The sequence below is a fragment of the Notamacropus eugenii genome, chromosome 5, assembly GCF_028372415.1.
Source record: "Notamacropus eugenii isolate mMacEug1 chromosome 5, mMacEug1.pri_v2, whole genome shotgun sequence".
NCBI classification, from domain to species: Eukaryota; Metazoa; Chordata; class Mammalia; order Diprotodontia; family Macropodidae; genus Notamacropus; species Notamacropus eugenii.
The window spans coordinates 164573989-164596578 of NC_092876.1; the positions used below are offsets into that span (position 1 = coordinate 164573989).

At 37.3% G+C, this 22590-nt stretch overlaps 1 protein-coding gene across 1 annotated transcript in view; it reads right to left on the reverse strand.

Annotated features, from left to right (window-relative positions):
• HEPHL1 (hephaestin like 1) overlaps positions 1-22590 on the reverse strand; it is a 96764-nt gene that overhangs the window by 20502 nt on the left and 53672 nt on the right. Inside the window, exons 9-13 of the mRNA XM_072611337.1 lie at positions 19570-19781; positions 17964-18114; positions 11289-11501; positions 5700-5913; positions 3391-3530 (exon numbers count right to left, since the gene is read on the reverse strand). Of these exons, the coding sequence (XP_072467438.1) occupies positions 3391-3530; positions 5700-5913; positions 11289-11501; positions 17964-18114; positions 19570-19781 (930 nt within the window). The remainder of the gene's footprint in view (positions 1-3390; positions 3531-5699; positions 5914-11288; positions 11502-17963; positions 18115-19569; positions 19782-22590) is intronic.

The following is a 22590-nucleotide window of genomic DNA, read 5'->3' on the forward strand; positions in this document are numbered from 1 at the left end:
TATATGGATGGATGGATGGATGGATGGATGGATGGATGGATGGATGGATGGATGGATGGATAGAGACAGAGGTCCCCAAAGTATTAGAGTGCCTCCTGGAAGAGATCTGCAATAACTCAAAGGATTTTCTTTTATCTATTCATGCAAGAAAGACTAAGTGGATGAAAAATGTCTATTGTCTGTATTTCAACATGCATCTCAATTGATACCTTATTAGGCTTATCCAACTAACTCTCTGTCTCTCTCTGTCTCTGTCTCTGTCTCTCTCTCCATCCCTCTGTGTACATATATATGTATATATATGTATGTTTGTATATTATACACACATATATGTGCATAAATACACATTTATGTGACCAGAATTGGTTATCAAACCTCCCTAAGCTTCAGTTTTCTCATCTGGAAAATGGGGACAGTACTAATCTGTAGTAATTACCTCATAGGCCTAGTGAGAGGATCAAAAATACTGTATTCACAGTGTTTTACAACCCTTAAAATACTATATAGGTCAGCTATGATTTATAACTGTAGCTTGGAGCATTTTTGTCAGGAATGTTATTGACTGTCACAGAATAAACTTTTTCACTATAATAGTGAGTTTTGAAAAAAACAAATTCCATATGAATTTATCTCTGGAAAGCATCTATTTTCATCATAACATCAATTTCAATATTTCAAATTGTTAGAAGAAAATTTAAATACTCTATAGCTATAGATACACTTATATATATGTGTGTGTATTTCTATGTATATATACATATTACATCTATAAATACACACCCAAAATATATATAAATACCAATTATACCATAATTCAGAAATGCAAATTCTTATATGCATAGCTTCACTGATCAGGAGTAAAATTATCATGAGGATTTACTTACTCTTCAAGGGTGTGGATTTACTGAAGGTGTGTCTACTCTGCCCTTTGCTCCAACTTTAGTAGTGAAACTCTTGCCTTCAGTTTTTGAAAACCAATAGCAGAAAGTCATCTACAATCATGCTATTTTAATTCACTTCCCATTCCTTGAAGTCCAACTGAAATGCCAGCCTCCCAGATAAAGTACTCTTTGATCTCTACCTCTTACATCACTTTGTGGTAATCTTTTCCCTTAGACCTTATAATAATATTAGCATGTAATACTGTATATTATTGCTGTGCAGATATCTTATCTTCTCCATAAGTATGGAGTCTAAAGTCTTATCTAAACATTTATGATACCTATGGCATTGTGGTATTCCACTTTAAGTACTAAGACTTTAAGTCAGACACTAATATACTGTTGATGCAGTTGGGAACTGATTTCTAATCATTCTGGAGAGCTATTTGGAATTATACTCAAAGAATTATAATATACTGTATATATATATATATATATATATATATATATATATATATATATATATATATATATATATATACTGTGACCCAACAGTACTATTATTAGGTCTGTTTCCCAAAGTGACCAGGGAAAAAGGAAAAGAACTTATATATTCTGAAATATTTATAGCAGCTTTTTTTGTGGTGGCAAAGAATTGAAAACTGAGGGGATGCCTGTCAATCTGAGAAATGACTGAAAAATTTGCAGTATGTGATTGTGATGGAATACCACTGTACTGTGAGAAATGACAAACAGGTTGGTTTTAGGAAAACACAGAAATACTTGCATGAAACAATGCTGAGTGAAATGAGCAAAATCAGGAGGATGTCGTAGTAAGAGCAGTATTTTTCAAAAGGTAACCATGAATGACTAAGTCATTCTAAGTAATATGATAATTGAATCAACTATGAAGGAGTTAGGGAAAATGCGATCCACCTCTAGAGAAAGAACTGATATATAGAAATGTGTGTTGTATAGTTACACACACAAGCACACACACACATATATACATATATATATATATATGTATATATAACAAATGTTAGCCTTCTCTAATGTGGGGTTGTGGGGAGGAAAGAAAGAAAGAGAAAGAAGGAAGGAAAGAAAGAAAGAAAAAGAAAGGAGAGTGGGAGGAAGGGAGGAAGAAAGGAAAGAGAAAAAGAGAGAAAGAAAGAAAAGAATGAAGAAAGGAAGACTTTAAGTCCTAACAGGTTGGCAAAATGTGAGTTATGATTATTGCTGATATTAACAGTAATAATTGAAAAGTTTGTTGTATGAATACGTGCTTACAAGGTTGCTTGGTTTAACCATGGTAGACTATATCTGGTTCTGTGATACTATTTACACTATCTAGGACCATTATATTTATCGTGCCTATTGGACTGAAATATGCCTGTAAAACTTAATATCCCTCAGTAAAATCAGGTGGAGTATCCCAGATCTTCCAAAGGTCGTTTAGTTCAGTGCCCTATCCTCAGGGTCTCTGCTTATCAATCAGCTCCACTGATTTCAAATTAAATCAATTCAGGAAGGGGAAATGGGAAACAATTACCTAAACAATAAAAAGTATTTCCAGGAGGCTTAAGCAGACCTTTGGCTTTCCTCTACTTTTCCTATTTACGTCTACAAAAGCTTCTATTACAGTTATTATTAGATGAGGTTCTTCTAATACCTTAGAGATATTGTTCACAACTCTCTTTTACCTCCTCTGGAATTATTATTGCTACTGTTATCATAAAAAACCACATTTTTCTCTTATTCATCTTTTCTTGTTCATTCTTCATCTTGCTCGATGGAGATAGAAATGTTCTGGGAATAAGTTGCTCTCCTGATCTTATTCTCTTATGTTCAATATCTGCACACATGAATAAATAAAACTACTTTTTCTATTATATTATTGTTGTTGGTGATGACAATAATGATGCAATATCAGTTCACATTTATATAACATTTTAAAGTTTACACATTGCTTTCCTCAGAGCAGGCCTATGAGGGGATGTAGTATAAAATGATTGCGTCCATTTTTTTAGATGAGAAAACAGTGTTTTGGGGAGGTTCAGTGATGCAGTGGAGGGGCTGTATAATTTTCAGAAAAGTTTTATGTTAATTAATGTCATTAATATTAGTCCGTAAATAAACTCTTATTTATCTGTGCTACATCTGGCACTCATTTTATAGAAAGTAAATAATTCATTTCCTCTAGGCAATTACTTCATATAAACTGGATACCTTTAATAAAAAGAATCACAGAATATCAGAGCTAGAAGGGATCTTCCACAGCTCATCAGTTCAACCTGTACCTCACCAGGAACTTTTTCCATGGAAAGATACTAAGACACTCTACTGTTAGTGCAAATTTTCCCTACAGTAAAAGAATCAGATAACTATTTTGGAAAAATTCAAATTATGTTTTCTTCCTTTCTCTTCAAAGTCACCAAGCTAAAGAGAAACAAGCACGGGCATGGAGGGAACAGGCAGTAAGTTGGTGCAGGGTGTGCTTTCCACTTACCCAGAATTTCCAAATGTTCTTCACGGGGGGAACGGGCTTTGATCTCCACAAACTCTGCATTGGTGTACTCCCTATAAACCGCCTTCTTATACTGAGAGCCAATCCAGTTTTCAGTACGGTTCATAAAAATGTCCCCATGTCTACAAATGAGAAACAGGAAAATTAAAGATTTCCCCAATTATATTGTTGTCTTTGTTCTCAAAGAGGACCAACGACATCACTAGGGTGATGTCTTGACTTGAGTATGAACTGGATTTAAGTGAGGCAGAGCTGCACAAAGTTGTCAAGCCTCAGTCTCCTCCAGAAGTCCAGGGCCAAGTCAAAAGTCAAGATGACCGGCAATGGTCTGAGAATAGGAAAAAAGAGCAACGGATGAAGGGCTTATAGCACGAAGATGATAGCAATCTTTAATTTTCTCTACCTGTTCTCATGGACTTGTTTTGTTTGGTTTAAGCGGGGGCTGGAAGAGGGGAGATGGAGTGGTATTGGGGAAGTGTGGGAAATAAATACTATGTCCTACGTACACACACACACGTTTACACCAGGCGTTCATATCCAGTCAAAAAGACTGGCTGAATTCTGTCAACATTTAAATCTACAGACTACCTTATCTGGTCCCTGTTTATGTACTATGAATTGTTTTCTAGTTGTTTCTTGTGTGTAAATATCTCCCAAGTGAGATTGTAAACACTTTCTCAAAGGAGGGAGATTTCTCTTTTTATCTCTCAGAATACATAACATAATGTTGAGCATTCCTGAGGATAAATGCTTGTTAAATGGATGGATGGTGAATTCACCATATTTTAAAATTATTGTTAAAGGGATTCTTTGAGGTAAGTCCCTTCCAACTTTGAGATTCCATGACTGTATAAAATATCTGTAGGATGAAACAAAGCATGAATAGATGACTTGTTCCAAAAGATAGGTCATCCTGATGAAAAATAGTTTTGTTATTAAGAAGAAAAAGCATGACATTTCTTAAGAAATGAAAAAAAATCATAAAAGTAAATTTTAATTCGGTTTAGAAAAAACAGGACTATAAAGAATCGAGTTCTCTTGCATCAGCGCCAGTTAAAATCATGTACTGGCACCACCAGTTCTAGAAGGAAAGACTACTTGATGAATTAATGAATTAACGACCTAGTTAACTTATTTTTAAAAACCTGTCTTTTATTTTATTGTCCCAATTTTAAGAGTGTTTCCTCTATTTATCCACAAGATGGCACTGTTGTACTTGCCCTCCTCAGTAAAGAGTCCACAGATCGAAAACACTATCACAAAATCCTCAACTCAGAGCGTCAAGAGCCATTGGGGGCCACCCAGTTCAAAACCTTCTATGATATCACCCAGTCTTCACATCCAAATAGAAGATAAAAAGCTCAAAAAGGAACTGAACTTCATTTCCAGAATAGGAGTTGTTTTTTTTTTTTTAAAGCACCTTAATGTGCTGAGAACTGTGTATTTGTGGAAGTGTGTGAGTATAAGAGTTATATAGGAAGGTGTCTAGGTGAACGTGTATCAATTGACATGCATTTATTAAGTGCTTACTGTGTGCCAGGCAGATGGTAGGTGCAAGGGGACACAAAGACAAAAATGAAGCAGTTCCTGTCCTCAAAGACTTGTTATTCCATTGGAAGAGACTACATGTTGATAGCTGTGCATATGTAAAATACATTAATAATAAATATAAGGTAATTACATAAGAATTTATACATAAATTGTGCCTGGCTTTATGCGCGCATGCACACACACACGCACACACACACACACACACACATGCACACACACCCACCCAAATATAAGCATTGCAGCTCCCCCACTCCCTTCTAATTCCATCTCCATCCAGGCTAGTACCAGTCCCTATAACTCACTCCCAGCCTACTTCCTGTTGAATTCCATCCACTTCAGCCAATCTTTCCCCTTCCCTGAATCTATATCCAAGGTATCTAAGAGTTCAGTCCTTTTTTCCACCTTCCACCTAAAGTATTACACAGTCTCAAGACATTCATCTGTTTGCCTTTCTTGTTATCCAGTCTTTCACCTTTCCATGCTAACTCAAGGGTTTCACAGATATACACTGACCACCATCCAAAAGCCCAAGTACTAGCCATGCCCACAAGGAAAAATGAGAGCATTCTAGTTTCCTTTCAATGATAGAAATTGGCAGTTCTCATACACAGTAAGTCCTTCTCAAAATTCTTATTCTAAAGTCTCTAAAATCAATACGTATTTGGATTTCCATCTTTTAGCAAATTCTAGGGAGCATCCCCATCAGTCACATGGCCACTCAATGGATTGGTCTTTGGTACCTTTCTCCTCCTGCATCCAAGTGCTGTTTTTCAGTCTCCCAATTTTTGTTAGGTGCATAATCCCATTCTACCTCTTCGGCAGCAATGTAGAAAGTCCTCATCATCCCATAGGGCTTCTCCAAAACTGCTGTGTTGCCGCAACCACTGACTTGATACATTTGTTTCATACCCCTGGTAAAGTGATCCATTGTGCTACAAAACACCTTAAAAATGCCTGAAAGAGAAATCGTTTGGTATTTGTGCAAGTGGTTGCTTGATTTTGTTTTCAAGAAATCGAAATATTTTTCTCCAAATCAAACTTAACCTATCTGAAATCATTTAATTAAGCCAAAAAATATTTTCCAGTTTGGAATTCATTTATTACTAAGAAAAATACTTTGTAATCAGAAAACAGCTTGTCTGTGTCTTTTAAACTGATAGTATTTGATGAATATATGTTATTTTTATGTCATTGATAGAATATTACTATTTTGGATCATTCTACTTCACTTCTAAGACTCCGAAGTCATGTGTTTCCCCCTCAAAGCAAATGCATTATTTTACACAATCTACAACCAAAGGAAAATTATCATTAGTGAGGCCATGAACACATTATGCAAGAATTGGATAAATTATAAAGGTTAATAGGAAGATCAACCAATCTTCTTTCCATCAATCTATATAGGTGATACTTTGCTTAACAGGGTGAAGTAGAGGTAGAAACTCTAAAATCAGCTTCAGGATAAGCAACTTCTATAGGTATTACTATCTAACCAGCCAGCTCCATGCAATGGTCAGAAAATGATCAGAAACCTACTTCTCCCAAAAGGTGAACGATGAAGATGTTTCTGGGGATATGGAGCAAGACAGAGGCCCTCGTACAATCTTGTTTGGTGGGTCCAATACAAACTTAGGAAAATGACAAACACCTGGTGGGATTGTTATGCAATGATCTTTTCAAAGGTTAAAAAGGAAATCTCTGGGGTGGATTTTAAAAAAAAACAAACACTTTTAACTACAATCTTGGTGATCTTACTTGTTCATTAAAGAATAAGGGATAGGGATTGGTGATATGAATAGTTTCTCAAATATCAGGAAACATGTCTGGCATATCCACTGCAAAATTATTTAGAAATCTTTGAAAACTTTAAAAAGCTTTTTTAAAAAATGAAATGGAATGAAATGAAATGAACTACAATAAAAGATCATGAGCTCCTTGCCATTGAAAGAATTTAAGGAAAGGCTAGAAGACCTGTTGGAATTGTAGATTTTGAGTTGGAAGGAGCCTTACAGGTCATTTAGTCCAACCCCACCAACCCCTGATTTTTCAGATAAAAAAGGTGAGGCCGAGAGTGATTAAATAGCACACAAGATGACTCACATAGTAAGTGGCAAAGTGGGCATATGAATCTTGTGACATATTATAAATGGGATTTATGTATCAGACAGGGCATTGAACTTCGAAGGTCCCTTCCAAGTCTGAGATTTGTGATACTATGTTTGTAAGAGATTGCATAATCTTATTTCAGACAATAAGAATTAAATTAGGATCTAAAATGAGTTCTACAAACCTTGTAAAAAATATTTGTCATTATAAAATCATAACATTTTCACATTGGAGGGATCTCATTGGTCATTTAGTCCAATCTACAGCTGATCAGAGATTTCCTCTGTTGAATTCCTAACAAGTGGTCAGTCAGACTTCTCCTGATGACCTCCGGTGATAGGGCACTCACAATTGTCAATTCAACCCAATTTTGATGAATTCAGTAGCTAAGAGCCACAATGGATAGAGTACTGAGTCTGAAATCAGGAAGACCTGAGTTCAGATCCAGCCTCCAACACTTGTTAGCTGTGTGACCCTGGGCAAGTCACTTAAATCTTTGCTTGCCTCAGTTTCCTCATCTGTAGAATGGGGAGAATGATAGCACCTATTTCCCAAGGTTGTGAGGATCAAATGAAAAAATAGTAATTGTAAAGTGCTTAGCCCAGCGCCTGGCACATAGTAAGCCCTATGTAAATGTTAACTGCTATTATTGTTGCTCTTATTAATTCTAGTAGAGAGGAAGTTTTCCTCCATACTGAACTGAACTGTCTCTCTACAACTTCCTCCCATTGTTCTGTATTCTCTCCTAGGCCCTAATCTTAGGGCCAAGCATAGCAAGAATTAGTGGGCTCACAGTAGTTAGCTACCCCAGGGAATGACACTTTTATAGTCCTCCCCTCCCCTTCCTCCCCCCCAGTCTTTAGTCCTGAAGAGAGAAATTTGAGAAAAGAGCTTTGTGTCAGAGGTTTTCCTCTAGCTTGGGAGTCACGCCTGATCTGCTAGTCTATCAGAGAGAGGTTAAAAACTAGGACTGCTTACGAGGCAGAGTTTACGGAGCTCCTAGTCTCAGCCAGTTCTTGGGCAAAGATTTTGTAGCTCAAGCCTCAGGTGTGTATCGCTGACAGCATCTTCACTGAGGATACTGAGAGGTCTCTAAGCAGCAATTCAGTGTTTGGGGCAAAGAAGCAAAATATCCATTAATAAATTTGACACAACAAGCTTTGTCACACATTCGTTTTGAAAGGCAGATGGATTTCTGGACCCCGTGAAGGGTCACTGCTTAGGAGATCAGAAATTTGCTCCTCATTGTTTCTGAATTGTTGCTGATTGGTACTTGGGTGCTACTCTGATAGACTGCCAGGATGCAGGGAGCATGTCTTACATCTCTTTGTTTGCTCAGCATTCAACACTGTGCTAGAAAATGTTCATTGCTGTTGAGAATTATGGGCTGAAAGTATAACACACATAAAACGTCTACTCCAATCCAATAAATGTTCATCGTGTTCAGTCATTTCAGACTCTTCATGACCATGTTTGGGGTTTTCTTGGCAAAGATACTGGAGTGGTTTGCCATTTCTTTCTACAGTTCTTTTTACAGAGGAGGAGCCTGAGGCAAAGTGAGTTAAGTGACTTGCCCAGAGTCACACAGCTAGCAAGGGTTTGAGGCTGGATTTGAACTTAGAAAGATGAGTCTTCTTGACTCCAAGTCTGGTGTTCTATCCACTTAGTTGCCCAAGTATTCATTAAAACCCAGCTATGTGTAACATAGGGCAGCCAGGTGGTGCAGCGGATAGAAAGTCCACAACAAGTGGGGGTGGGTATGGTGGCAGTGATGGAAGGAAATGAGGAAAGGCTTCCCAGAGTGACTACAAGTATTGAGATTACCTCAATAGAAATAGAATACTTTGGATGTAAAGTGGATTTTTAGGGGGAGGAGAAGATAGTGAGTTCCATTTTGTACATGTTGAGTTGGAGATACCTTTAGGACATTCAATTTGAGGTGTAAAGCGAGCAGCTGGTAATGTAGGACTGAATCTCAGAGATAGGGGCTGGATTATCTATCTATAGATATATATGTATTGCATAGATACATTTGTATATATACACATATTACATACATATACGTACACATTCATGTGTGTTTATATATATGTTTATATCATCATCACAGTGGTAAATAATAGGAACCCAAGTAGTCTTACCAAAAGGTGTTACAGAAAGGGGAAAGAAGAGAATGTAGGACAGAGCACTGGGGGAAATATAGTTACAGGGCGAGATATGGAGATGAGGAAGGAGAAGCCAGACCCATAGGATTCAGGAGAGAGCAATGTTACAAAAACCCAGGCAGGAGATCCAGGAGGAGGAGGTGGTCAATAATGTCCAAGGCAACAGAAAGATTAAAAAAATATGTGGACTGAGAAAAGGTCATTGAATTTAGCGATTAAAAGTCACTGGTAACCTTAGATTGTTAGCTTTGAATCCTGAGGTTAACAGCTGAAAAGCAAGTGGGAGAGAAGCAGATACCTTACATGTAGATGGCAGTTTCTTAGAGTTTTGGGTGCAAAAGTTAGTCAGTTAGCATTTATTAAATGCCTGCCATATGCCAGGCACTGTTCTAAAACCTGAGGATACAAGGAAGGCAAAAACAGTTCCTGCTCTGAAAGAGTTCACAGTCTAACGGGGGAGACAGAACACAAACAACGATGCACAGGTAAGATATATACAGGATGAAGTGGAGATAATCTCTGAGAAAAGGCATCTATATGAAGGAGAATGGCAAAATGTCTCTTGCAGAAGGTGATTGTAGCTAAGACCTCAAAGAACTCAGGGAAGCCAGGAAGTGGACACGAGGAGGAAAAGCATTACAGGTATGGGGGACAGCCAGTGAAAATGCTCAAAGTCCAGAAATGGAGTGTGTAAAGAACAACAAGGAAGCCGGTGTCAATACATTGATGAATATATGAAAGAGAGTAAGTTGTGTAAAGACTGGAGAGGTTACAAGGACAGGCTATGGAAGGCTATGAAGGCCAAACAAGGGATTTTATATTTTAGCCTCCTCCTAGAAGTAATAGTCATTGGAATTTATTGAATATGGGGGTTGATATTTATACTTTACCAAGAAAGGGGAAACTTGCACTTTAGAAAGATCAATTTGACAGTTAAGTAAAGGATGGATTGGAGGGAGAGACTGGATAGAAGGACACCAACCAGAAGGCTATTGCTTTAGTCCAGGTGGGAAATGATATGGGATTACACCAGGGGAATGCCAGTGTCAAAGGGGAAAAATGTGTATATAAAGAGAAGTTACACAGGGAGAAAGAGCAGGAAATGGGAGGAAAATATAATACAACAGTTGTGGGTCAAGAGAGGCTTCTTTAAAGATGGAGGAGACCAGATCATATAGGGAAAAGGGATGAAGCCAGCAGATAGGGAGAGATGAAAAATTAGAGAGAGAAAGAAGATAATTTAAAGCAGGAAAAGATGAGATCAAAAGCACAAGTATTGGTTTAGGATTGGTTTAGTAAGAAGGGTCACCTTTTTGTCAAGGACTGGAGCAAAGGAGGAGAGTAGTGAGATGAAGTTAAGGGGATCTGTCCTTACATTTCTTTCTTCACCATATGGCGAAGTGCAGGATAGGTGAGAAGAAACTCACAATTCTTCTCCTCTATGAAAACTTGCTTTGAAAGGGACCATGGATTCTTTGAAGTTAGATACTTGCTCCCTGGGTAGATGATATCCCATGGAAGAGTTCCTCATGGAATCCTTTGCCATTAGGAGTCTAGTAGCAATGAAGCCTACTCTTGATGGACTATTGGCCACTGGAGGATTAAATTATTAGATTCCTTGAATGACCTACCAAGTAGGTGCTATTGGCTAGGAAAGACCTAGTTAGGCCAATAACCTGGTTGTCTATGCCTCCTGGATGCATCATGGCAATATTGAAGAAGGAATGTATAGTTGAGGAGAATAAGAAAATGCGTATCTCTTTAAGACTGAAGTACTCAGCTACATGAGATGTGTCTTTTCTGGGAATAGCATTGCAACATTTTCAAGACTGTTTTATGGTGAGATGTAGTTTCTGAGAATTTTCATTTCCTTACCAATATAAATTCTAAATTAAAGTTTTAATCTTTTACCTAGAGGAATCTCTAACTAAAATCATCCTGGACATAACTAGATTCAAGTTGCTAGTAATGCACAAAACAGCCATCCTTATGCAGAGATCCCCATGGAGGCATCAAGCATAACGATTTGACCAAGGAAAACGGAACACACAATTTTACCTGCTCGGTCTGGCTGCATAAATGCTGTTGTGGCCATATGTGGAAATAGGGCCAAAGAATCCCTGTGAGTCCCTCTCAGATGAATAGTATTCCCTGGAAAATAAACTCCATGCATATCTGTGTCAGTACCCATTCCGATCATATGCCAGGAAACTTTATCACCTTTGCACATATCCAGGCCTGGCTGATTGCCAAACATGAAACCATTTACAGCTGAATAAGAGAAAAAGGAGACAAAATGGTTAGAGACAATGCTAAGGCTATTGATGCTGATAATACATTAGGGCATGATTTTAGTGAAAGATAGCAATTTATGTTGAGTAGAACGCAAAAAATTAATATTGGAATTATTTAAGGAATCAATAAAATAGAAAAAACCAACAGCTGTTCACCAACAGAAAAGCAGTCAAAAGATCTAAAGAGTTTTCAAAGGAAAAGTTGCAAGATACACACAACCACATGAAAACATGCTCCAAATCACTAATAGTAAGAGAATTCTTAGCTAAAGCAATTCTGAAGTTCTGTCTTTTGCAAATAAGCGAGGATGATAAAAAATGATAATGTTGGAGGGGATTTGGGAAGATGGTCATATTAATAATTGAGGTAGCTAGATGGCTCAGTAGATAGATTGCTGGACCTGGAGTCTGGAATACCTGAGTTCAAACCCTGCCTCAGACACTTCCTAGCTACGTAAACCTTAGCAAGTCACTTAGCTTCTATTTCCTTCAATTTCCTCATCTCTAAAATTGGGAAAATAATAGCACATATCTCCCAGGTTTGTTGTGAGAATAAAATGAGATATTTTTAAGTGCTTCGTAAACCTAAACGTGCTATATATAGTTGTATTTATATGTGTCTTTTCTGGGAATAGGATTGCAACATTTTCAGGACTCTTTTCTATAGCTGGATAGGGCTTCTGAGAATTTCCATTTCCTTACCAATATAAATTCTAAATTAAAGTTTTAATCTTTTACCTAGAGGAATCTCTAAGAAAGGTCACATGTATACTATATATATATATAGTACACATATATATACATATATATTAATGATGATGATGATGTTCATATAATGATAATGACATGGTGTTGTTATTGCTTAGTTGTTTCAGTTGTGCCCAGTTCTCTGTGACCCCATTTGGGATTTTCTTGGCAAAGATAATGAAGAAGTTTGCCATTTCCTTTTCTAGCTCATTTTACAGATAAGGAAATTGAGGCAAACAAGGTTAAATGACTTGCCCAAGATCACACAGCTAATAAGTGTCTGAGGCCAGATTTGAACTCAGGAGCATGAGTCTTCCTGATTCTAGGCACAGTGCTATCCTCTGCACCACCTAGTTGCCCAATGATAAATGACACTAATACAAATAAATTAATAATTGTTATAATGATGATAGTATCATTAATAATAATGTCTGCTTGAGCTGTGAATTGATCCAACCATTCTGGGAAGCAATTTGGAATTATATAAGAAAATTGACTAAATTATCCATATTCTACTACTGGGAATAAACACCAAGGAGATAAAAGACAGAAACAAATCACATACATACCACTATTTTCTTAGAATTTTCCTTTTTCGTAGTAAAAGATTGGAAAAAAAATGAGTGCCCCTCAGTTAAGGAATAGCTGTGAGATAGGAATTTAGTAGAATATTTTTGTGCAGCATGAAATGATTAAGTTTAAGGAATTCAGGGAAACATGGTAAGATATATCTGAACTGGTGTAGAGTGGGATAAGCAGAAACCAAAGACACATTTGCATGATGACTACGACACTGTAAATGAAAATGATCACTAAAAGAAAGCCCACATCTGAGAACTAAGGAGTCAGTGATAGTCCCAGAGAAGAGTTAATGAAAGATATCTCTTCACAGAAGAGAGGCAGAGGATGCAGATAGGGTCACTATTATCAGATATTTTTGCTTAAAGGGTTTTCTTTGTTACAAGGGGCATTCAGTCTGAAGTTGGGAAAACTCTCCCCTTGTAAAAAACAGCTGTGATATGTACACAACTGATGTCAATAAAAGCACATGAAAAGAAAAATATAAACTTTATACACATCTACAGTGTGAGGATTCTGTCTCACAGTTGAACAATGCTAATGTCAACAATAACAAAAAGTAATGAATGGATTATAGTAGAACATATGTTTCCATTGTGAAGAATGATAGTTTGTTAAAGCAGTTTGATAGGATCATAAGATTTAAAACTAGAAGAAGTCTTAGACACCATCTAGTTCCATCTCTTCATTTTGTAGATAAGAAAACAAGGTTAGGGAGAAGGTGGTGACTTGAATATTAATAATTAACCAGTAATTAATAAGAGTTGGGATTGGCCTACAAGTCTAGAGCACTTTCTACTACACCATGTGCTTCTATTTGGAAATTAACATGGAAGTACAAAAATAATAGTAATTATATTTCCTCTACTACAGTCCTTCTTGGATGCCTCAACATAGCATAGAAGGGACTTTGGGTTCATACCAGCTGTAAGCAATCTAGAAGCCATCTGCTACAACCCACTCATTTTACAGATGAGGGAACCAAGGCCCACAGGGATTAAGTGACTTGCCCTTCGTCAGACAACTAGTAAATGATAAAGGTAAGATTCTTGAAAATTAAGCCAATGAAGCACAGGCTCAAGTATGAGCTTGTTGCCTGAGTTGATATCATTAGAATCCTAAAATTGGAGTCTAACCAGGGATGATAGATTCCTGCCAGCTCCTCTCCAGTATACTGGAAAGAACACTGGATTTGGTGCTAGAGGACCTGGATTGGAAATCTTACTCTTATACTACCCTTGTGATCTTAATAACTCCTTGTTACTGGCCCTCAGTTTCCTGTCCTATAAACTGAATGTTTTGGAGCAGATAATTTGTAAGGTATTTTCTAGTTCCAACTGTCCCGAGTCCCTGCAGAGATAACTCAAACACAAACACATGTACATAAATACAGATACAAATGGAGAATAATGGTACACATTAATATGCCTGCATTTTTAATTAAAATTTTATTTTTTAATTAATAGAAATCTATTCCTTATAACTAATATGCATAGTCAAGTAAAACAGATTCCCTCATTGGTCATCTTCGAAAAATATGTCTCATTCTACACTCTGAGTCCATTTCCCCTCTGTCAGGAGAATCATGGAATTCTGAATAGTCATTGGGTTTATTATAGTTATTACAGTTTTCAAAGTCGTTTGTCTTTTACAGTACTGCTGTTACTGTACAAATTATTCTTCTGATTCTGATCATTTCATTCTTCAACAATTATAAAGTCTTCAAAGTTGTCCATTTTTTAATTGTTGTTATAACATAAATTGTTCTAGTACTGCTCACTCTGAAGTGAATCTGAATCAGTCCATACAAGTCTTTCCATAGCTCTTTGAAATTTTCTATTTCCTCATTTCTAACAGCACAATAATAATATTACATAACATTCATAAAATAGTATTACAGCATGCTAGTATTATATCGCATTCCCAATTTGTTTGGTCATTTCTTAGTTTATGGGAATTTCCTTAGTTTCCAGTTTTTTGATACTACGAAAAGCTGCTATTAACATTTTTGCACCATAGTATGTCTTATTGAGTGGTTTAGCTAGGTCAATGGGTCAGTGTTTAGTCATTTTTTTTATACATAATTCCAATGTTTTCCAGAATGGTTGTACCTTTCACAGTTTCACCAGCAGTGCCTATTTAGTCACAACGCCTCCAACATGTGTTGTTTTACTTTTTTGCCTGGCACATAGTAGTTGTGCCATAGCATTACCTAAATGCTAGGTGACTGACTGTCATCTTTGCCAATCTAATGGGCGAGGTGGTAGAGCCTCATAATTACTTTAATTTGCATTTCTCTTTTTATATCATCATTAATACCCAATGCATGTGTTCACCTATACACGTCTTACACAAGATCACCCCTTTTATCTGCTCTGAGAATCTGGCAATTGCAGAGGAGATTTAGAATAAATAAACTCTGCCTTACCCATGCCTCCACTGGCAGCTTCTTAGCTAGTAGTAATGATTATAGACTATCTCTTGCATCCCACGTTGTTACATAACCATAGAGGATTATGTAACCATTTGGTGCCATCTACCTTTCCAGACGTCTGACAGGCACCATTTCACACACTCTGTATCTCGCCACAGTCAGGACTTTCATGACTCAAATACCTGATCTCCTCCTCTCCTCATGTCTAATTCTTTCCTATCATTTAAAGTTCAAGTGAGCCTCCTTCCAGCTAGCTCTTCAATTAAGTTCCTTTCTTCTTCACCACACCCAGGTCAGTTATCAAACACTGCATGGCCAACATCAGAGACTATTTTCTGACTCCTTGAAATGGGTATGGAGATAACTTCATGCCTTTCTCCTACCCTTATCTCATGTTCATCCTTGACCTTAGCTATCTTTACTTTCTTCCTACTGTCCCTTGGCTCATATATGTTCTCTGTGCCTGGAAGACTCTCCCTTCCATTCTTGACCTCACTTCCTACCCACTCAGTAAACCCAACTCAAATGTCACCTTTTCTGGAAAACTTTTCTTGATTTCTCTTTTCAGCAATGGCCTTCCTCTTCTAATTCCTAGAACATGTATAGCTAATACTAATCTGGTATCATAGGATCATGGATTTAGAGCTGGGAGGATCTCAGAACCATCCAGTCCAACCTATTTCTTTTACAGATGAGGAAACAGGCCTAAGTATGATAAGTGACTTACCTAAGGTCACACAAATGACCACATAAGCATAAGAGGCCAGATTTGAACAGAGATTCTTTGATTCCAAATCCACTGCCTTTTCTACTATACCATACTGCTTTTGTGTATCTTGCCAAACTGTAAGTTCCATGCTAATGAGAGGCAGTATGTCATAGGGGACAGAGAACTGGCATTGGAGTCATGGTAAATTTAGTAGCACTCCTAACCAATAGTAGCTATGTAACCCCAAATCACTTGACATCTCGAAACTCTATAACCACTGCTAAATTTCATCACTAGAAAGGGCTTCTTCATGGGAGATTCTCTACACTAATGAAATCATAGTTCCCCTTTGTTGGACTGAAGTTTTCATCGCTGAAGGGATTGTGTGTTATCTAAACTTTATGTCTTCCACAGTGTCTTGGTAGGTGCTTGATACAAATTTACTGAATTGATTTGAATATGTTGTGAAATAAAGCCACTAGTCAATGAGATGGATTAGTAGATTCTCCTGTGGAAGTTGCCACATTGAGAATAATAGCTATAAAACTTGACCCCATGGATGATCCCTCCTGTCTAGTGGCAGGTTTTCTTAGACCTTAAGTTCCCCATAAATGAACTGATTGACAGACAATGCTTGAAAAGTTTACCACTCTCTTTTGAAATTCATGGGAGGGTTTCTATAGTGTTGAACTAGTCATATGTCATTATAGGAAATCCAGGAGGCCAAATACTATGGTGGAAAAAGGGCTGGATTAAAAAAGTTCAAAGGCCTCAGTTTGATTCCTAACTTTGATACTACATTCATGGCCATGAGCAAGTAATTTAAACTTTCTAGGCCTTGGTTGAGGTTGGACTAGAATCAGGGGTGGGGAACCAGCAGCCTTGAGGCCACATGTGGCCCTCGAGGTCCTCAAGTGTGGCCCTTTGACTGAATCCAAATATCACAGAACAAATCCCCTTAATAATAAGATTTGTTCTGTAAAAGTTGAACTCAGTCAAAAGGCCATAGTAGTCCACATGTGATCTGGAGGTCACAGGTTCCTCACCTCTGGACTAGATGGCCTTCGAGCTTTCTTTCATCTCTATATCTATGATCCTATGTTTGGCCATCCAGGAGCTGCCCTGTACCAAGTTTTAGTCACCTACAATAAGATAAATTGCTATTGTTATGACTTATACAGGAGAAAAAGACTTAATGAATGCTTGCTGAACTAAATAATTGAATATAAAAAATAATTCACAAACGAAGTTCTAGGTATACAGAAAAGAAATGTTTTCAGGATGAAGACTTCAAGCAATCGTTGACTCTTGGAGTCTTAGTCTTTTTGTTGTTCTAGTGACATCTGTTCTGTCTAGTGAAAACTCTAAGAATAGTGTTTTTACAAGCATAAAATAAAATATATAGGATCACAAAGGAAGCCAATTAAATTATATATATATTTATAATAATTATATAAATTAAATATATAGTTATAAAAATATTTTTTAAAAAATGAGTTCATGGACACCAGGTTAAGACTCCTGTTCTCCTTATGTTCTATGAAGGAAGGATGGATGAATCTGTGTTGAGTATCTCTATCCCAAAGCTTTGTTGGACTTATTGAGAACACAGCAGAAGATATTTTGTAAATTGTTTTCTGCATTCATGAGGGAAGGTTATACTTGATAAATCAACTGAGTACTTCTGCAAAAAAATTTGTGCTGTGCCATCTGAGTTTTATACTTTCAGAAGTATTAATTAAGCTTCACAACACTCCTGGAAGACTGATCAGTTACAGCATAATCATTTAAAGGTTATGAATAAAATATTTTATGAACAAAATAACTTGCTAGTGGTCAAGTACATAAAAAAGAACTCAAGGAATCAAAATTTCGATAGCAGCAAAATGTAGGCTTGAAATCCCCAAAATATTTTGTACTTCAGAACAAATGGTTTTTCATTGACAGAGGTCATAAAGATTTTTTGGTACCATTCATTCGGTTGGATTTCACAAACTCTTTATCCTCTTTGTCAACACCAAAGGGACGCCAGGTAAACTTTCGAATGTTTTCATCCAGGTACTGGCTCAGATTCTCATCAAAGACTGTGAAGAGTAGAAAGAATTCTTTGTCTATGTCTTTCTATAATGAAGAAAGAAATGAGTGCATGAAAATGCATGGCAAACAACAAAAAAAGGAAAAATTCTTAGCATTTTCCACTATAAAATGGAATGCAGAGTGCATACTAACAGACATAAAGTTACAGATTCAGCACCTTATTTTTCAAGTAAAACATTCTGATGAATGTCAAAAGCACTTCATTGACAATGACTGTCCTCTCGCTTCCAAGCAAAGACACACAGGAAAGGAACTTCAAAAAATACAGACATACAGAATGTACAAGTGCCCAGGTGCAGATGGCAGTGAAGAGAAATAGTAAGAGATGAAAAGAGTTCTTGCAAACTGATGCAATCTTCCTAATCAAGATAGTACTAGTTGGTGAAGCTCTATGATCGGAGGCTGGCCTCCACCAACTCAAGCAAAATTACCATGGAGGGAAGTGCCTAATTATTTCCTTATTGCAAAGTGATTTTTTGGTCTTTATTTATTCCTTCCAGTCCTGTAAGTGGTAGTAATTTAGATGTATGGGTTATCCAGTACCTTACCAGGGAAAGAACTATCCTTACTACAAGATTCGGACAATCTTCTCCTTTGCCTTGAGCATCATTCTCCCAAATGTACTTCATTCTCTTTAGGTAAAGATACATGTAGGAAGAAGAAGTTATGGACTGAGATTACCTTCAAACCCACAACTGGATGTTTTTTCCCTTATGAATAGCACATGTATTGGCAATGCATATGGAAGGTCTCTATGATCAACAAATTGATAGAATTTAGCACCATTTTCTAGGCAGAAATTTTATTTTTAGGGTTAATAATAAAGAGGTGTTTAAATTACACACATTCCTTTGTCACTGGGAGGAAAATGGTTATAATGCTTAGAGTGTGGCATTTAGAACTTAGGACTCCCAGGAAATACAGGGAAGAAAATTCTAGTAGACCTACCTACCAGGACAGAATTGTTTCTTCCTCTATCCTTTCTGATACTAAGGTCATTATAATATTTGGGAGGAGGCAGCAAAGTGATAGAGTGGAGTCAGAAAGGCTAGAGTTCAAACTCAGCCTCAGACACTTACTAGCTGTGTAACCCTGGGTAAGTAACTTAACCTGTTAGCCTCAGTTTTCTCATATGTAAGATGAGCTGGAGCTGGAAAAGAAAATGCAAACCATTCCAATATCTTTGCCCAAACAAAAAAATCCCAAAAAAGGGTCACAAAAAGTCAGACATGACCAAAAATGGCTACACAACAAAAACCTACTATTGGGTGCAACTTGCTAGAACAGAATTATTTCTTATTCTATTCTCTCTGATATTTAGGAGGTTAAGTAAAATACTGAAACAAAAGACTTGACAAATGGACAGAGGACTTTATTTTCTGTTCTTGCTCCCACCACTTACTAGCTGTGTGACCTTGGATAAAGCATTTCAGACCAACTAAATCCAACAGTCATTAAGTGCCTCTTTTATTGATGTACCTGTGTTCCATCATCTCTTAGAGTGTTCCTTTTACAGACCAACAATGGTCCCATTAGACCAGAATTCGTGTCCTTGATTGGATCCACTGCTGAGAAATACATATATGTCAAACAGGGGGGATCATCAACTGTTGGGCTTACACTTTCAGGCACCATCCACCTGTAGGTGAATTTGTCACCTGGTTTTACATGGGCTCCCATCTTCTGAAACCCTTGGAAAAACAAAGAAAAATAATCAGTTATACAAAGGAAGACATAAGAATAGAACAACATAAAAATATCTCAGACCTGTATTCAATCCAGGCTGCGGTTCTGTCCCTTACAGTGGTACCAAAGGATATCTTTCTGAATGGTACTGCAGTTCTCATTCTGTCTAAAGCAGAATCAAAGTAAAGTGTGACTACAGCTTTTTAGAGATTTAAGACAAGGGACAAACTTCTTTTTAATCCTTGACCCTATGTACTTGAGAGATAAGAAAGAAGGATTTAAAGATGGGGAGGTCAGGGGAGAGTAAAAATGACAAATTTTACACTTCCTGTTTCCCTTGTCCTTGAAGCAATTCCTCTGAGCTTTGCTAAAGACTTTTTACTATTACCAGTAACATGAAACAAACGATGGGTAAAAATAACATATTTTCAATTCAATCCTCAATTTGACAAATACTTAAGGGCCTATTGTGTGTAAAAGTACTATGTTAGTCATAATTCTTGCCCTCAAACATAGCAATAGAAGTTCGAATGTGGTAAAGGCCATGGGAGAGGTCAAATAATCATGCAAAGTTTAAATAAGCCTTAAGGAAAATTGTGGAATTCAATGAAATGCAAATGGAACTAGACCCTAATTTTTCTATCTTAATGTTCTTTCTGTTTTACCACATTTAATCTGACAAAAGACTGAATTATTCACCCTAAAATTCTGACTTAATGCATTAAAGATCACTTGGAAATAGAACAACATGATAGTCGTCTTTCCTGATATTAATCCAAAAAGTTGGATTCCTCTCATATCCTTAAAATCTCAACTTGTTATTGATTCATGAACTAATCTAAATCATTAATTTCTATATTTACATTTTCAGTTCCTCAACTAAAATCCTACCTAAATGTCTAATGATAGAGTGGAGGTGACCATGAGTTTCCCAAAACTATGCCAGTGGGGTATAAGAACTGTCAAGTCTTAAGAAAGTGGAAAGTCTTCAGATATGAGTGTAATAATGGGCCATATGTTGACACACTAAGACCAGGTGCACTGAGCTCAGAGCCTCATTGCCAGGTTGACCATAGGGTGATATATTTTTTTCAACCACAGCAATTCTCAAAGTAAGTAATAGAGAGATTGCAATCTGCCTGGTTAGAAGGAAAGCTCCCACTGATGAAATCTCATATTCTTTAAGTATTAAAGTATATTTTCAGTTGTAAAGTCTCTTGGATAAACATTTCCCTTAAGTTTATTACCTATTGACTGCCACGGTAAAAATAGAATTCTGTTGTGGGATGTAGGTCCTTGGCAACTTTTGTATAAATACTCATCAATGCTATATATTCACAGTGTCCAAGCCTATGACTTAGGAGACCAGACAGGGCCTGAACATCCTGTACCCTTAGCCAGGCTGAAATTCTGCCTCCATGCCACTCTTCAGTAGTATTATCAAGGTAGACCAGCAGAACATGTGGATCTAACCTGAGTAAGAAGCACTGTAGCCTAGCTGTCTACTCCAGCAAGAAGTAAATCATCAGTCTGAACAAATTCTGCCCTTAGGAGCTTTGTATGGGAATCTGCTCCCCTCTGTTGCTGATGGCCATGTGCTAGAAATGATCAGAGGAGAACAGAAATTCAGACAGGAAGGCCTGCACCTGCTTCAGGCGCATAAGCGAGAACTCACCATGTGTTTGGGACACTTAGTTGTTAGCTGAGTTGCCTACAAATTTGGAATTATTAGACTTAGACACATCTTTTAGAAGTATATCAAGGTGATCTGCAGCCTGTCTAAGGCATAAGGGGACTATTTTTTTTCTGTGGTCTGTGAAGAATTGCTCTCAGTACAAAAATCAGAAAAGGGACAAAAGAGAAGTGCCTCTCCCCACTCCCCCCAGCTTGGGTTAGTGGAATGTTTTTCATGTGTTGTTTGAATCAGAATTATTTTCCAAGTAATAGTCACATTGTCCTGGTGAATGATACCTTTTCTTAACTAGGCTAGAGATCCTAGAGATATTACATAAGAAACTTTGCTCTTTGTAATGAGAGACAGCTCTGTATAAGGGAGAAAAGAAATCAAGAGCCATGGCATTGAATCTTAGATTGACTAAGAACTAACTGTGTGATGGGACACTCTGTGGAACTCTCTGAGCCTTAGTTTCTTCATCTGTAAATTGCAAGGGTTGAGCAAACCTAAACTTTCACGGATGGGAGTAGCAAGGAGCTGAAACTGGGCCTCAGATGCTGCTGTTGAGAGCACAGCTGTTCAGGAAGGGGACACGTTGTCATGAGGTTGCCCTCTGGTTTTTGTTCTTTCTCCCCCTTGCTACCCGTTTGGTCTGCCACCACCCAGACTATCCTTGACTGAAATAGGACTAATGGTTGAGCAAGCAAAAAGCAATAATCAGGATTCTGGAGACGGAGATGCCAGGTACAAACCAGCAGAACTAAACTAGGCATTTCTGTGCCCAGGCCAAGTGACATGGAGTGAAGGGAGTTGGGGGAGAGTTAATGAGGTGGGAGAGAAGTTCTAAAAGCTTCCTATTTTAACTAATTATTCTTGCTAACCAGGTGCCAAGCTCTGGGTTTTTTTTTTCCTATGTTGCTAAAAGAATTTGACAGTCATGAGCATCCTGTAAATTTGTCATCCTGGAGCCAAAGTCCTGATAACCATTCCCTAGTTAAAGCTCTTGGCAACAAGCTCTAAAGTAGTAAAGAAAACAGTGAGGGTTGAACACTCTCCAAAGGCAAAACAAAGATGGAAAACAGAAGGGGAGTTTACATAGTCACCATTCATAGGTAAAGATACACACACATATACACTAC